Source organism: Chiloscyllium plagiosum, chromosome 14 (genome assembly GCF_004010195.1).
Source record: "Chiloscyllium plagiosum isolate BGI_BamShark_2017 chromosome 14, ASM401019v2, whole genome shotgun sequence".
NCBI lineage: Eukaryota > Metazoa > Chordata > Chondrichthyes > Orectolobiformes > Hemiscylliidae > Chiloscyllium > Chiloscyllium plagiosum.
Window position 1 is genome coordinate 70830015 of NC_057723.1, and position 17713 is coordinate 70847727.

A 17713-nucleotide genomic window follows, 5' to 3' on the forward strand; every position below is an offset into this window, starting at 1 on the left:
TTTTTGTTGAACAAATATTTATTTGTAACGGCAATACTTGGAATCAGTAACTTAATCTCATCATTATAGTCAGTTACCTTAGATAAATTGTCACTCTTAAAAATAAAGAACAGTAGGTTATTGTAATATGCTGTACACAGCATTTTCATTGTGTACGTCAAAAGATAGTCTTGTCTTTCAGATAAAACAGAGTAGGCTATTGAAGGTGAAGTCACATGGGATCCATAGTAAGTTGGTGGCAGAAGGGTGTTTCCCTGACTAGCAATCAGTAAGCAGTAGTTTTCTGCAGGCATCAGTACTGGGACCCCTATAGTTTGTAATATACATGATTTGGAGGAGTATGTAGGTGATCTGATCAGTAAGTTTGCAGACGACACACTGGAAGCTGCAGATAGTTTAGAGGATTACCAGAGGATGCAGCAGAATGTAGGCTGGATGGAGAATTGGTGGATGGAATTTAATCTGGACAAAATGTGAGGTGATGCATTTTACAAGGTCTAATACAGGAGGCAAGTACACAGTAAATGACAGAACCTAAAGAAGCATTAGCGTACAGAAGGATTTGGCATACAGGTCCACAGCTCCCTGGAAGTGGCAGCACAAGTGGATAAAGTCATCAAAAGATGAACAGCATGCTTGCCTTCAGTTGGGCATAGAGTTTAAAAATTGGCAAGTCATCCTGCAACTGTATAGAACTCGAGTTTGGCCACATTTGGAATATTGGCTATGGGTAGAGTGGTAGTTCTTCTGTAATGCAGTGGTTGCACTCTTGCTTTAGAAACAGCGCTTAAAGTATTGGTGATTTAATCATGTTACAGCCAACAAAAGTTCGTGCTTTAGAAACAGTGCCCCAAATTTGGCAATCGCATTACAGCAAATTCACGAAACACGTGCTGTAGCAGAATGTTCTGTATAGTTCTGGTTGCCGCACTACCAAAACAATGTGGAGACTTCAGAAATGGCTTACCAGGATGTTTCTGGTTTGGAAGATATTAGCTGCAAGGAGAGATTAGACAAACTCTCTCTTATTTGAACATCAGAGGCTGAGGGGCGATCTGCTCGAGGTTTATAAAATTGAGAGGCATGGATAGTTGAATTTTTTTCCCAATGTAGAAATATCAGTTATTAGGGGGCATACGTTTAGGATAAAAGAGGTAATGTTTTAAGGAGATGAGAGGGGCCAATTGTTTTTATGCAGATGGTGCTAAGTGCCTGGAATCCGTTGCCAGAAGAGATGGTAGAAGCAGATACAATAGCAATGTTTAAGAGGCACCTTAACAGCTAAGTAAACAGGGAATGGGGCAGTCTTGGTGAGGCAAAGGGACTGTTCTGTGCTATATTGCTATTGCCATAGATTCATACAGCATGGAAACAGTCCCTTTTGGTGCAACTAGTCCCACGCTGACCATTTTCCCAAACGAAACTCATTCCATTTGTCTGGGTTTGGCCCATGCCTCTCCGAACCTTTCCTGTTCATGTACTTATCCAAATGTCTTTTAAATGTTGTAACTGTTCTCTCATTCACCACTTCCTCTGGCAGTTCATTCCACACATGAGCCACTTTGTTTGAAGAGGAAGTCAGTGCTGGTGATGTTATCATTGCTCGCACTGTTGTGGAACTGGAAAAAGTATCTTTTATTTCAGAACCAAACATAGTGCACCTTCTGCAGCCTCTATCACTCCCTTTCGCCTCTGGCTGCCCCTGCAGCCAATTATCTGGCACATCACTGCTCAGGGTGTCATAAGGGTAGCAAGTAAGGGCCTTTTGAGTGTTCTGTGACTGTGGTTTCGCTGGCAGAAGCATCTCAGGAATTGACTGCATGGGCTGAGAGGTTGCTCCTGCAGTGGAGGTGTCAACAAATTAGCTAAGGTTTCTATGTATACAAGTTGAAACAAAGTGGGGTTTTTGTTTCAATAAAATGTCAGGGTATCTCCATGTCCTTTTGGATTTCTATCAATAGTTGACTTAAGTATTGGTTTGTGATTTCTGTCCATGAGGACTTATATTTAAAGAGGATGACAATCTTTTTTTAAGACCTATCAGTTTTTAGATAATCCAGTGTCAGTCATTCTCTTCACTATGAAATGGGCATCATTTTCTTCAGAACGACCATAGGTACCAAATAAATTTTAATTGCCGTGGCCAGCTCCTCTATGTCCATGCAGCAAACAGCTGTTTCCTATTTTTGTACATTCCCCGTCATTTTTCTAACCCTGCTGGGCATTCTGTGCTTCCTTCATTGTAGACGTGTTAGCAGAGCCTTCAGCACCACACTTCAAGAATGGGCTAAAGCCCTCTGCATTTGTTTTCGTCGTCTGGCTTATGGCTTGAGACATGGCCTTGTTACATCTGAGGTAAAGCTGTTGGTAGTATCAAGTGACTAACTATCAAGTTTTCATAAATTTCTGGCAGTTGTAATAGGAAAATGGTAGTCTTGTCTTTTCCACCATCATCCTTACTAGAGTCCATTAGCGGCAGCGTAGGTGAGATCTTCAGAACGTTTTACCTGGGTGTTTAACAAGCCAATTTGAGAGACTTTTGAGAGTTTCAAGTTCTGTTAGTGCAGAATCTGATATAACTGCAGTTAAACCACCAAATCCAGTTTTCATACTTCGTTTTCAAACCAATTACAGTATTTAACATTAGCTGGTGGGAAAAATGCCTTTTCAAACTTTAACGTTAAAGTCTAGAATTCTTCCAAGCCTTTTAAGGTTTCTTCATCTTTACAAAGTACGGGTTGTCCTGTCGAGTCTTCATAAAAATATCAGTGCAGAATGGGTGTGCATGCATCTAGACATGCCTCAGTTGCTCAGAAAACAGTATGAATTAGATGCTCTTGCTTTCATGTGTCAACTTGCATTGATTTTTGAAGCAAGTATATTACAACTGTCAAATTCTTACCCACAATAAGTGATTTTGTTTTTAGTCAGCAAGGTATGTGACATCGGTGGAACACGTTGTGTTGTTCTATGCAAGTGTCGGAGCAAAAATAATGGATACATACTTGTTTCATGTAACGATACAGCTAAATTTAAAGCAAAGGTCAGCGAGTAGGGAGACATAGAGGCTACCAAATATGCATAGGGGTACTGTTGGAAGTTCATCAGCAAAAATTCCACTAGCTTGAGGTGCAATTTGTAATAATACTCTGGCTCTGAGGTGTATTTTTTTTTTCTGAAATAAAAACAAATTGTTGCGGAAAGCTCAGCAGGCCTGGCAGTATTTGTGAAGAGAAATCGGAATTCCTCAGGTGCTGCCAGACCTGCTGAGCTTTTCCAGTGATTTCTGTCCTTGTTTCTCATTTAATGCATCCATAGTTCTTTCAGTTTTTATTTTGTATATTTTCCTTTTTTTTTAAAACGGCTGAGACAGAGGTGATGAGTGATTTGTTCAAAGCTAATAAGGTAAACGGCTTGTGAGGCCTTGGAGTTTTTTTTCCAAAGATGGAACAGTAGAAGCAGCCTGACTAGGTGGGGTCAAGCTCCCACAGAACCAGATTTTTAGTCTTAGCTTTCTGCAGTTGCTTGTGTTTTAAAATTGGATGTGGAAGCTCTTATTCCTTTCTCTGTTACACCTTAAAGCTGGGGTTCTCGTCCTGCTAGAATTTCGTGAGAGGCAATCTATTTGTCTGAATTTGCTTTTGCAAAGGATGTGTTTATGGGATGTTACTATATTTGAACAATTAATATTATTTTATAGTGAATATATTTTGTAAGCATATATAGTTACAGTTAAGACAATTCTTTTTTTATTTTTACTTTCAGTATTTTAACTGTTTTGTACAAGTAGTGTGCTTTGTTTAAAGTTTGACCAATCCATTCGCATCTAAAATGCATTACCTTAACTTTTCCTTACGTTAAGGTAAGTGTAAGGGCTCTAGGCTATCTTAATATGTTTTGCAGTGGTTTGGTCTAGTCCATTACAAAATTAGCACTTGATGCCTGCAGTAGTGGTTGGAACTGAGAATAAGAAATTTAAGACTTCTGGTGTTCATTGTCTTCCACTTACATCCATGGCACAGTCAGCATCCTTTATTTGTTTCTTGACCCAACATTCTCTTGAGCAAGTAAAGCCATTCACCCCACATTTCTGTACCATTTGAGATGGCCAGAAAACTTTTTTGCTTCCTGATTAAATGAAATCCCAAGTAATCTGTATCTAAACCAACTCCATTTCTCTGCATAGCTGAGCTGCTCTTCATATTGAAAACTACTTTTAACTTGTTTCACTTCCTCCTAAACTTCTGCTTTTCTACTTGCTCATTCTCTCCTTTCCCAGAGTTAAATAGAGATCCACTAATGCTCATTTTTCCCCACCTCACCAATTTCAATGAATACCACCTATGCCATTTCCGCCACCTCCAGTATGATTCCTACACTGAACATATCTCTTAGGATTCAAAAGAGACTGTTCCTTCCTTAATGACATGGTCTGCTTCTGCTTCTTCCTCCTGTTACAATTCTTCATGCAAGTGCAGCAGGTGCTATGTCTGCCCTTACTTTCTCAATGCTTGTCATCCAGCATCTACCCATAGATGCTGTCTGACCAGCTGGATACTTGCAGCATTCGCACTCTGCATCTGTATGAAGACTGTGTTGCTATTGAACCTTTTCTTACAAGGAGAATTTATTGATGAATTGCTTTTCAAACTGGAGAAGTAGTATGTGGTTAGGATCCATATGAGGTGCTGGTACAACCACTGCTTTTCTTAATCTGTGAATGACCTTAACTTGGGTGTACAGGGCACTTGTTTTAGAAATTTACTAGGAGAAAGTGAGGGCTGCAGTTGCTGGAGATCAGAGCTCGTGTCTACTCTTCTTGCAGTTCACAATATTTCATATCTATGTCATATGCAAATTTCAGAGTCAAGTGTGTGGTACTGGAAAAGCACAGCATGTCAGGCAGCATTCGAGGAGCAGGGAAATTGACGTTTGGTGGCATAAGCCCTTCAGGGATGAGGCTTATGCTTGAAACGTTGATTCTCCTGCACATTGGATGCTGCCTGACCTGTGCTTTTCTAGCACCACACACTTGACTCTGAAATTTGCATATGACATAGATCTGAAATATTGTGAACTGCAAGAAGAGTAGACATGAGCTTGAAGGAATTAGGTTTGAGGAATCGTTTGGCAAATGAAAAGTTCGTACAGAAGTGATCCATTTTGGTAAGAGGAATGAGGCAAAGCAAAATATAGGATAGAAATCCATAAGATGTGCAGCTGCAGTGAGATAAGGGGCAGAGAATGTAAAAGCAAGGAAATTTTACGTCCAGCCTGCTTGGTTTCAACTAGAGTATTGCATTCAGTTCTAGGTATTACGTTTTATGATCGATTTGGAGGTATTTGAGAGGATACAAAAATGATTCATGGAAACAGTTCTAGGGGTGATAAATTTCATTCACCATGGATTCCAGTCGTTGCAGCAAGGTCATCCTATTCATGCCGCTACTTTGTCCTGCCATGTTGTTTCTTTGATTTCTATGGAAAGTACTGTCGAAAACAGACCATAAGCACACAATACAAAGCGTATCTGGATTTCATTAGAGATTGATTAGAGAAATCTGGCTCCTCTTTAGAGGAGAAATATTGAAAAATTGAAGATTTTTAAAACCGAGGTCTGGATAAAGTGGATAGAAACTGTCACTTTTTTTGGCTGAAGGCGAAGATCCAAAGAACCCAGTTTAAAGTGACGGACAACAGAAGTAGCGGCAGGAGAGAACATTTTTCTGTGCAGTACATAGTTAGGGATCCAGAATACTACCTGAGAGGGAATTAAGCCCTTGAAAAAGGATTTGCATATTTATCTGGAACAAAATAAATTTGCAGACCTATATGGAAAAATGGGACAAGGTGAGTCACTATTCCAGAATTAGCACAGACTTAACTGGCCAAACAGCCTCCAATATAGAAATAATTCTGTGACTCCCCTTGCCCCAACATTATTCTTTGCAAATACTGTAATATTTTTAAATACATAGTGACTGAAATAATCGACTGTGCAATTACTAACTCCCTTTGTATAAACAGGTGGGGCTTGAGGATAGCTGAACTCTTGAATTTCTTTGCATTATGTTTTACCTTTTCAATTATAGTCAGAAGTAGCCTTTTCCTTCGTATTCGTGGAACTCATTTTTGTGTTGAGATATCTTTTTGAGAAGGAGTGAAAAATCTTATCTTTTGAAATGGAAATGCCAAGCGTAATAGTATCTGATTTGTTTCTTTCAATACAAAAACAGCAATGACAGAGGTTCAAAATTAAAGCTTTGAATGTGAACTTGATATATTGGTGTCTGCTGTGCCTCTCCCTTCATGAGCCTGTTTTTATCCCCTCAGATTTCTTTTCTATAGTTGCTGACTCCTGTTTGACCACAGTTCTGCACATGTCATTTAGTATTTCACCCAAGTCAATTTCATTATTACATGTATTGTCATAATGTTTACGTCCAGTCCTTGGCTAAGGTTCATACAGGTGTTTTCTAACACTCTAATACTGGCTAGTGAAATGGAACAGAACTGTCAAATTGTCCAAATTGAAGCAAATTGTAGTGGTACCACCCTGATAGAGCTGACCTGTTTTCAGCTCTGGCATTATATTGCATCTTGATTTTTCCAAACTGAGTGCCTTGATTATGTGCCATCTTTATCAATTGTGAAGTAGTTGGGAAACTGATTTACCTAGTTTTAATGCTGTAATTTTGTTTTCTGAAGTTTATTTTGATGCAGCACAAATTACTTCATGGCTGATTAGCACATACCATGCAATGTGTTCACACATTTAACCTCTTCTCATTTCCGCCTCTCCTACCAAGAGGTGCTCGATCAGATTTTACTACAAATTGGTAATTTTAGCTTTGAAAGTGGTGAAGATTCCAATCAGATCATATTCCTTCATTCCCTTCTAACTTAAATAAACATCAAGTTTGAACAAAGTGGTACCCTTTTATTTAGAAAAAAAGCAAGTGACATTAGCTTTGTGAACAGCATATCAGATGCGCACAGACTGTCAGACCTTATTGTTTCACAGCTGGCTGCTTTTGCAGGTAAGGACGTGTTAATGCAGCCTGGCTTAGAAGGGAGCAAGGTTCCCTGGATGGAACCCAGTATAAACTAATCAAACAGCTCCCCCTGGCCTCCAAAGCTGTCTACCAGTATTAAATTTATATCAATCACAGGAAGTCTTTGCATTCGAAGTCGTAATTTTTTCCCCTCACATCTGGAAGAGAGAAATTATTTTTTGCATCAAAGGTCACGAGAATTCTGGGTAGGGCAAGAAATGAGAGCCATGCAAAACATGGGAAAGGGAGAATACAGCTACTTTTCCACCTTTCCAAAATAAGTTATTTTTGAATGGTTTGGTTCCAAGCCAAGTTGTGTAGTTTTTTTGGTTTGCTTAATGTGGAATGCAGAGCATGATTTCAAAAACAATGAATTGTGTTCTTAAATAGATGATTTAAATTGTTGTCCCGAGCGGATAACTTTTACTCCTTGAGATTAAATTTTGTTTTCATGCTGTTATAGAGTTGAGGAGAGAATATTTTAAATGGACTTTAGGTATTTAAGTTTTCCTGTTGTACTCCATTAACTATCACCAAGAGCTGGTGCCTTACTCAAACACCTATGTAAAGAAGATGAATGTTTATTTTTGCAATTCTGAATTGCACAACAAAATGAGAGAGGAGCAGAGATGCAATTAAATTTTTTTATAAAATAAAAATTGACAATTCAGGTGGGACAGCAATAATAAACAGTCATACATCAGACAACCATCCCATCAAATGTTTGTGTAAAATTAATTGAGAACTTGTTACTGAGATTCTCAGTAACAAAATGAGCGCAACCATAATTGACTTAGTAGGCAGGTCCTGCCTTAGCAGAATACTATGTCATGGAATTTACATTGAGATCACCAGGATGACTATCAGGATTTCAAATGAAAATTGCAATTTTTTAAAACCCCATTAATCCTCACTGTGTGTCCAAAAGATAAATGGTCTACATGGTTACCTTCAAGTCCTGGTCCTTGACCCCAAGGAGAAAAACATGTAATTGTTCTTGTACCTGTTGTTTTATTATTTGTCTTGTTTGAATTTTGGCAACTCAGTGTTTTGTGAACTGTTCTTTTTAAGCTCTGCTCAATTCTTGGTAGATAAATGCTGGTAGCAGTAACCAAAGTTACCTGAAAATGAATGGGGGCATGAATCTATAATTTATTTGCAATATCCAAGGCTAATTGTTAAATCAATGTGGTTCATGAATGCACTGGGGAACCTGCCTATTAAGCTTACAGCCTTTATGCTATTTTTCTTTGTTATGGGGTGTGGACATACGTGTTGTGGCCAGCACTTATTACCAATTCCTAATTGCTCTTGAGACAGCTTGAACCACTGTAGTCCATAGAAATGTAGGAACAGGAGTTGACCATTCAGCCCCTTGAGCCTGTTCCACTATTCAATGAGATCATGGCTGATATGTCGTCTAACTCCATATACCTGCCTTTGGCCCATACCCCTCAATACCTTTGATTAATAAAAATGTTATCTATCTTCAATTTAAAATTAAAATAAATTAAATGATCCTGCATTCATTACCATTTGTGGAACAGTTCCAAAGATCTACCACTCTGTGTGTAGCCCTAATTCTTAGACTGTGCCCCCATTTCTAGAATCTCCACCCAATCAACATAGTTCATTACTTTTTTTTTCCTTTTAATATCTTGAAGACTTTGAGCAGATCGCTCCTAAAACTTCTAAATTCTAGAGAAAACAAGCCTAATTGGCATGATCTCTACTCAAACCTAACCCTTGTAGTCCTGCTATAATTCTTCTAAACCTACATTGTACTCTCTCGAAAGTGAATATATTTTTCTTCAGGTTTGGTTGGCAGGTCTGCTCTCTGTACTCCAAGTATTGTTTAACCAGGATTTTGTACAGTTGCATTATAACGCCTGCATCCTTGTATTCCATGTGATCCAGCAACTGCTTGGATTGCATGTTACAAGAATATGACACTCTAACAATCTGGTGCTTTAAAACTGAGCTATTTGCCAAGCATACTTGTCTCTTGTTTATGAATGAAAGCCATCAAGTCTGAAAAAGAAACTATTGATGTAAGTGACATTTTAGCATTTGATTATAAAAATGGACAGTGTACACAGATTGTATCCTCTCTGTATCAGGGCTCTGATGTAGAGTCATCTAGACTCAGTGTTAGCATGCTGTCTCTATGTGGATGCTGTCTGACCTGCTGTGATCTCCAGTATATATTTTCAGTACGAATTCCAGCATCAGTACTTGCCTCTCCATAAACAACCAGGTATTTTGTGAAATAAAACTTGTGTCCTTGAATATGGCAGATAGACTAATTGTAGATCTTTAATATTGTGCAAAGTACCAGACGCCATGTGGAATGTCCACTATATTTTGCTTTCTGTTCCAAAAGACCGTGATTTGTCAGACCATTGAATTCAGGTTGCAATATAGTAGTTGAAATCCAGAAGGAAAATAATTCCACAGAAGCTGAAAGAAATAGTAAGAAACTGAGCACACATACTGAAAGTAGCATTTCAATTAGTCTTTCAGGTATTGTTCAAATGTATGACACTCTAACATTTGCCATGATTGAATGGCGGAGTGGACTCGATGGGCCGAATGGCCTTACTTCCACTCCTATGTCTTATGGTCTTCTGGTATGCATCCTTAATGGTTCCAAACTGGGCAGAAATTTAAAAGAGCAGTATTCTTTCCCATCACCCCATGTTTCCGTTTTTACATGGAGTTGTATCACAGTTCTCCAAATTTCTGAATCTAAACGGTTGTTTCATCGCCTAGGATAAAAACATTGCATGAAAACCCATTGGGCAATTTGAAACACCATCTGTATCGTACACCTGTCAAAATTTATGTGTATATTTTGAACCTCTGCTAAAAGGAATCCCACTCCTTTATATTTTTAATTATCACATGAAACAATTTACCCATGTGTTTTCAAAACCAGACTCTGGTCTCTGTTTTGCCATTGTTTACTTTGAAATTAATCACCCGACACACAAGGAGGTATTTATTGTTGTACTAAAGAAACAGTACCCTATTACAGTTCTATAACTAACATTGCATTGACTTCAGGTAACCGCCTCATTAACTCTGAGGCAAATGTGTCTTCTAACATGGGTAGAAAAAGCAAAAGCTAGATATAAATGCTATTTTCTGTTTCTGTTTTTGTTTTTATTTCTAGTCATTTGATGGAGCAACTAAATTTGTAATTTCTTCTTTCAGGGAGCTTTGATTCTATTTGTGACTTAAGTGGGAATTTGGAGGACTTTTCTGTTTGTCCATTTGTTAAGCCATCATTTATTCCTTAATCCTTAATTTTTCAGGGAGCAGTTAGTCAATCATATAACTGTCTATCTGGACTCGCATTTAGACTGGACCAGCTAAGGATGGCAAATTTCCTTCCCTAAAGGACGCCATTGAACCAAATGAGTTTTTACGACAATCAGCAGTTGGTTACATGAGCTTTTGGAATTTTCTGTCACTCCAGATTTTTATTGAACTTGAATCCCACTATCTGCCATGGTGGGATTTGAACCATGTCCAGTACCCCTAGGATATTAACCTGGGATTCTTCATTACCAGTTGAGTGACATTACCATTTGGCTGCTGTGTCCCCTAGTATTAACTTGTATAATGCACTGTTTCTTGGTACAATATTAATCTAATTGTGAATAGAATTTGCAATCTTTTTGAAACATTTTTATCTGATGGGAACATGTTTTTCTAGCAGGTTTTGTATGTGTCAACAGCTTTAGCCTATGCAGATATTGATATCCAGCTTTTAAATTGTTCAAGTGGAGACTATATGATAGATGCTAATGCACTCCATTGTGGATAAGGCAAGCTGTTGAGGCCTGAGAAGAAAGTGTGTTTGTAACAGTGCTTTTGTTTTTTAATTTGTTCAAATTCATTGCTTGCAGCAGAGAATGTTAATGGGCAAGGTGCTTTGAAAGAGGAGCATGGTGTTATGGTATGAAGTCATCAATAGAATATGATATGTCATGTTACTGTATTCAAGGAAAGAAGCAAATAACAGCTGTCAAGCTAACTCATTGCATAACCAAACTTCTTCAACATGATCAGGAAGGAGCCACTGTTTATAAGTGTTGAAATGGATTTTTTGTTTTAATATTTAATTTGAAAGATTAGACTGGTGGAGTGTGCGTGTCAAGGTGTGAAATTCAATGTAGAGGATTTTACTAATGTAGACTGCTTCACTAGAGTAGTTGTAGAATCCAAAAGTTTATGCAAATGTGAAGAGATGCTTATTAAATGAGAATCTGATTTGATGAGCACTAGATAGCACTGGTTTTAAATTGGTGCTACCAACTAAACCACAACCTAATGTTTAGATCTTCAAAACTGGCTTCTAAAGACTTTGGAAGACTTGGATTTCTCTTGATTGGATCTTTATACCTTTTTCATTTGCTAATTTAGTAATATGCTCTGTTTTGAATTATTAATAAAATATTTTGGGATGTTGGTAATATTTTTCTTTGGGTAGCTAACCCAAATAAAGCCTGGGACAAAATGGTCCCAGCCATTGCTTCAATATTTGAAATGGGGTTTTCCCATGCTGAAACATTTGAAACCTGTGTAAAAGTGTGACCATGAAAGAGGCATACTATAATTATTAATATTCCACACTATTGGTATCCATTTTATTTCACTTAGGTTTTTCTTAAAATTGCACTAGGTCCAGCTATGACAAAACCTACTGTATCATAGGTTATTTGATTATTCAGCAAAACTAATGGAACAGTAACACTTGATTTAAGACAAGTTAAATGTGTATTGATGTGTCCTCGGCGCAGTCTGACACACACAATGTTTCCCCGCCCTATAGAGGTATCTCATTAAAGCTGTCAGTGAGTCATTATTAAGTTTTCATGTGGTTATGTTTTGATGCTAATGTAATGTGTATGGCTTGTTTCATTTCAGCACAAATGTGGTTATGAATTATTCAGAGGTAGAGTCTAAGGTTCGAGAAGCAACCAATGATGATCCGTGGGGACCTTCAGGGCAGCTAATGGCAGAGATCGCCAAGTAAGTACTAATCTTGCTGAGCTCTAGGGGTATCTCCAAATATACATAATTTTGCTGAAAGCTTAATCTATCTGTTCAAAGCATTGACTTATTTATTGTTTGAATAAAATCTGTAATATCACTGTTTTGGTCCATTTCAAAATAAGGAATTGGGTTTACACCATTTAATTTCGCTTGAGTGAAATGCAGTTGAATGGGAATGGACTAGTGAAAGCACATGGGAATTTGAATACTTAATGAAGTTGCACCTGGAGCAACCTTAACTCCATTCTTCTGGAGACGATGCAGTTTATGACTTTCTAGGTTTTATTCCTAATGGAATTGAACTGCACAGGATGAGTGAAAGGGATGTTATCACTAAGTCTACAAACCTCTTACAACATTCTTTCTTAGTGTGAAAGTAAAATTTGCTATTAAACAAATGGCTACTTTCATGATTTCAAAGTTTAGAAGATGCTAAAGGAGGTCAGTTTCTTCAAAGCGCACAATGCGTTACAGGTTGTCGGAGCTGGCAAGTTACTCGGTTTATGAAATAACCATACTGATCACATTATTATGAGCAATATACAAATGACTGAAATCAACCATGTGACTGAACACACTGTACAGTCTCAAGATGATTTAATTTACTGTACTTAAGCTCATTTTCCAATACTGCTGGACAGGACTCATTATTTCAAATTCATCCCATCATTACCTACGATGAACTTGTTACCAGTAATATTTTACCCTAGTATAATATATCTGAGCTTTCTCTCTAGACACAACCCAGAGTTTACAAAATTGTGATATATTGCATGAACGAAGGTAAAACTTCATATGGATCGTCAGAAAGAGCAGTGTAACATGAGTCTTTAAGATTCCAAGCTGTGGTTAAGAATTCATCTTGGTGATTCAAATCAGCTTTTAAAAGAGCAAACCATTTTCTTGATTCTTTTGGGAGCACTGTTGAATTCCGATAAAAGTAATAGTTGCTGGGATCTAAATTTCTCAGCATTGTATCATACATTGTTTTAATAAAGAGTAACGGCAAGTAATTCCTCAGCCTATATAGCTATTGTAGTAGAGAATAGTTGATCATAATTAAAACTAGATGGCCTTGTATTATGTTTCACTACAACTGTTGATGTCTACTACTTAACCCTGCATAGAGAAGCAAGGCACTGTTCTGCAACATAATTGGTTGAAGGGTCACAGATGCTGATTCTGCACTTTGGTGTGTGAGAAATGTCTTTGCAGCATTTATTCAGATGCAGTATTTTTGATTAGGTGGTTAGATAGACGTAGAGCTATGAGTAGGGAAAAAGTTAACTAATGAAGTAATTTGTACTAAGCAGTCAGAACACTTACTGATGTGATTGTTCATTTAGATAAAGCCTGTGCATATAATCAGCGCTATTTCTGTATTGGAGTTAACAAGAAATAGTTTTCCTAAAACTAAGTTACTCCCACTTCCTACTGCCATTACCACCATCCATTGTGCTTATTAAGAAAAGAATTATGTTGTATTTAAAAACATGCCTTCAATGGCAGTAAGTGCTTTTCATGAGTAACAAGAAAAAATGACAAGTTTATGTGTATGTTTTGCAAACTACAGTGTTTTAACAAATGATCACCAGGTGATCTGACTGTGGTTTTTGCTTTGTGATTTAAAGCTAGAATGCAAATGGATCTAAAACCAATGAAGGACCCAGCTTGTATCTGCAATTCACCCCAGACCATCTGTTACATATGTAATAATGCTAAATATTTGATATGCTGTATGTCAGATCAACACACAAAACTCTTAGTAGCCAGCTGGGGTTCTGCTAGGTCATTTTTCTTTCATGTTAATGTACTGACAATAATTTGCAGCTCTGCTTGATTCATAATACCTGTTTGTAAAAGGAAACGTTATGTGTTAGCCAAACCTATTCTGCCACCTACAGCCTGTCCTTATTTATTGCTTGTGCTCTGGGAACATACACACCCGCAGCAATTTCCTTTTATGAGTAAAAATAGAACAAAGTAAACGCCTAAGGTTCCATCGCGCACTGCTTTTGCTTTGTTTTCTTTTTTTACATATATTGGATCTGCTAAAGCTGTTTTTTTTATTGTAGGTCTACATTTATGTATGAACAGTTTCCTGAAGTTATGAACATGCTTTGGACTCGTATGCTAAAAGACAATAAAAAGAATTGGAGGCGGGTTTATAAGGTGGAGTAACAAAGCATTTCTTTCCCATTTCATGGTACCTCTAATTTGGACTTCCCAAATTTCGAAATACAATGTGATTCTCTTTGTGAAATAGCACATGGAGGTGTTTAATGTATTGCACAAAACAAAGCACATTTCATTGTTCTGTTTTGACATTGAAAAATTGACTAACGAAATTTAATATTTGTGCTGTCAAAACCATCTGCCAAATGGTAGCACAATCTGCCCCAAATTTATGATCGCACAAAATGATTTAAATGCTAAAATCTCAAGTGATTTACATCACATCATTCAGTGTATTCTATACTGTTAGGTTTTTTCCACTTTGAGTCTTCGGGTGGTTGTTTGCCCATTTTTAAAGATGTGCAGCAATGTGGTCTTTACCATTCAAGAATTTTGAAATAGATTTACAAAAATTTCACTACTCTAACTGTATGGAACTTCATTGCGCAATAGCACATCAATTCCAAGTGGATAGAAATAACCATGTTTTATTTTATTTCCTATAGAAGTGACATTTAATTCTTAAAATTCATTGATGGTTGTGTGAGGATTGCTAGGAAAGCCAAGTTTTGTTGCCTTTAATTGCTCGAGTGGTTGATGGGAAACAACTTTCTTGAACCACTGCTGTTTGTATGTAATGTAGTCAGGAAGGGTGTCGCAGGATTTTGACTAAGTGCCTTGTGACATATTTACAAATCTGGATGATTTGTGTTTTAGGGAGGAACTTGTAAGAAATGATGTTCCTATGTGTTTACATCCCTTGTCCTTCTAGGTGGTTGAGTTCATAGGTTTGGAAGGTGCTTCTAATGAGGCTAGATGAGTTGCTGCAGCCATCTTATAAATGTACACACTGGTGGCACTTATGCCAGTGGAGAAAGGGATGAATGTTGAGGCAGAGAACAGCTTGTGAAGTTGAAGCTTGTGTTCTATTTCTGTCCTATTTGAAGAGGAATCAGTTTATAATTGTCTAAATTAAAATGAATATGTCAAGTTAATTTCTGTAAATCCTGATCTATTAAATGTTTGTATAAGATTTGAAGCCTCATAACATAATAATTTAGACTTCAGTTTTTTTTCATTAGCTTGTGGGATGTAGGCATCACTGGCTAGGCCAATATTTATTACCCATCCTTTATTGCCCTGTAAAGGATGGTGCTAAGTTGCCTCCTTGAACTGTTGCAGTCCTTGGTGCTGTTCGGAAGGAAGTTTCCAGGATTTTGCCTGAGCAGTAGTGAAGAAAATTGCAATACACTTCAAAGTCAAAATGGTGTTTCGCTTGGAGGGAACCTTGCAGGTGGTCATGCTCCCATGCTCTGCTGCTCTTGTCCTTTGTGGTAGAGGTTATAGCTTTGAAATCTCCTATACAATGTTGTGTTAGACATGTTTAGCATTAAACAGTTCAGAAATCCTGGTTAACAGTTACCCCTAACCAATATCGGCCTTTTAAAAAGCAAATATTATTTATTGCAGCTGTTAGCAATACTTTGCTAGACACTCATTGTCTGCTGCTGCACTTCCCCATGTTGTAAAAGTGACTTCATTTCAAACAGTCCATTATTGTCTGTTGAGCACTTCTTTGAATCTTCCTGAATTTGTAATAGGTATAATACTGATAATTTCTTTACTTGCCCTTCCTTTCCAAATTACTAAAAGATTGTACAGCTTTTAAACCTTTGACAAGATAAGGCTTTTTTTGCTTCATTGAAAAAGGTGCATCTATTAATTTGGAACAGAATTTTAATGAAGATCCCTCCCCCATCAGATTAAAAACAAATGTGATTGTTTCTTTGATTTGAGGTGTGCCAATCTTTTTCCATACTTGTATGCATTTTGACAATATGCAGAAGTTGAAACTGGACTATTTTAGAAGGTTTGACATAATGAAAGCACATTGCATTTTGTGTGTAGCCTGAATATGTAAGTTTTAAAGAATAAATTCAGGTACTTTTGTCTTCTGATTATTTAGCTTTAGATGTAATGTACAATATTTTAGCAGAACTTTTTAAAATCTGCACATGAAGCAATGCCCAATGTGTCTTTTTGCTTAATAACATAACAATACAGAATTAATATTCCTGTAAGTGTAACAGACAACTGCAGTAATTCCCAATGCTTTTCACTGCTGAGACTCAATGATAAACAGCCGCAGATGGTAATTAACGAGGTTCAAATGCTCCAGACTATTATTTGGTCTGTTGAAGAAAATGCAAAGCTTACAGTATTTATCTCCTAATGTGTTAAATCTTAACTGGATTTTAAAAGCTTTCAACACTTGTCAGTCAGTGTAAGGTGCGATGTGCAAATATATTCACGATTGGAATTTTTAAACTGATTTGCAAAACTATTCGAAATGGGGACGGTACCAAATTTATAAGGCTATTTTATTTTAAACAATATCCTAATAAGATTGCTTTCAAAAATAAAATGAGATTACTTTTTAAACTTTCCAGTTTGTACATTTTCAAATTACAAAACAGTGTTTTGTTCGCTTTTTGATCTAAAGCTGCAGTTTGTCAAAATAATAACTTTCAGAGTTACTGTTGAAAGAAAATCTCATTTTCGGTGCATGCAAGTGACCATTATGACAGACTGGGATCTGGGATGGTTGGTTGTTTCCTCAACCTCCCACTGTTTGTTATTGTGCAAGCTTTGATGAGCTGTTTCAATTATGGGTTGTAGCAGAAGCACAGAATATTATGTAGTGTGTTGTCATTTTGTAGATTTTTGTTTTTTGTAATACATGCTTGTCTTTTTGGTGTCAACTGTAATGAAATTCGAGATTAGGGGAAGTTCTGTACCTGAAGAGAAACTCCCTAATGACTAGTTGACTGCTGATCTATGCTTCATAATTCAAAAAATAATTTGTTAGTTTACATTATGTGGCAGGCTTGACACATTGTTTGATGGTGGATCTAACTTACTTTTGTCTAGAGGGGGTCAAAAGCATTCATTTAAAGAAGACACACAGTATTTTGTTTTCCCCAAATGGTGCTGATGTACGAGATCAGTTTTTAAAGGATGTTTAACTTTTGCAGCAACACACATCTCCTGTCGCATGCATTTCTCTTTTCAGTCTTTGGATATTAGAATTTTAAGTTGCTCTGTGTAGTGATAGGTCTTTGAAAATAGTGCCCTCATAATTGTGCAGGGGCACAATGTCAAGTGGAAGAGCATGTTTTCCAGTTATTATAAATAATAACTAATAAATATTTTCTGTATGCATTGACTAATTGGCAGACCAGGTCACTGTTTTACCAATCACTCGGAAGAATGCTGCTAATTAGTATGTTGTGAATGCATCAATATCTCTTTAATTTTTACTTGTGCGTGAGGCAAATTTATTTATGTTCTCTTCAGTTGGTAAACTAATCATGCAGCTGTCAATTTTGATTTGTGCTGGGAATTCCTCCCACTGACTG

At 37.2% G+C, this 17713-nt stretch overlaps 1 protein-coding gene across 3 annotated transcripts in view; it reads left to right on the forward strand.

The window, feature by feature from the left end:
• clint1a (clathrin interactor 1a) overlaps window positions 1–17713 on the forward strand; it is a 170795-nt gene that overhangs the window by 98480 nt on the left and 54602 nt on the right. For all 3 annotated transcript variants that reach the window (XM_043703977.1, XM_043703978.1, XM_043703979.1), the window contains exons 2-3: window positions 11991–12095; window positions 14195–14291. In XM_043703977.1, the coding sequence (XP_043559912.1) occupies window positions 11991–12095; window positions 14195–14291 (202 nt within the window). The remainder of the gene's footprint in view (window positions 1–11990; window positions 12096–14194; window positions 14292–17713) is intronic.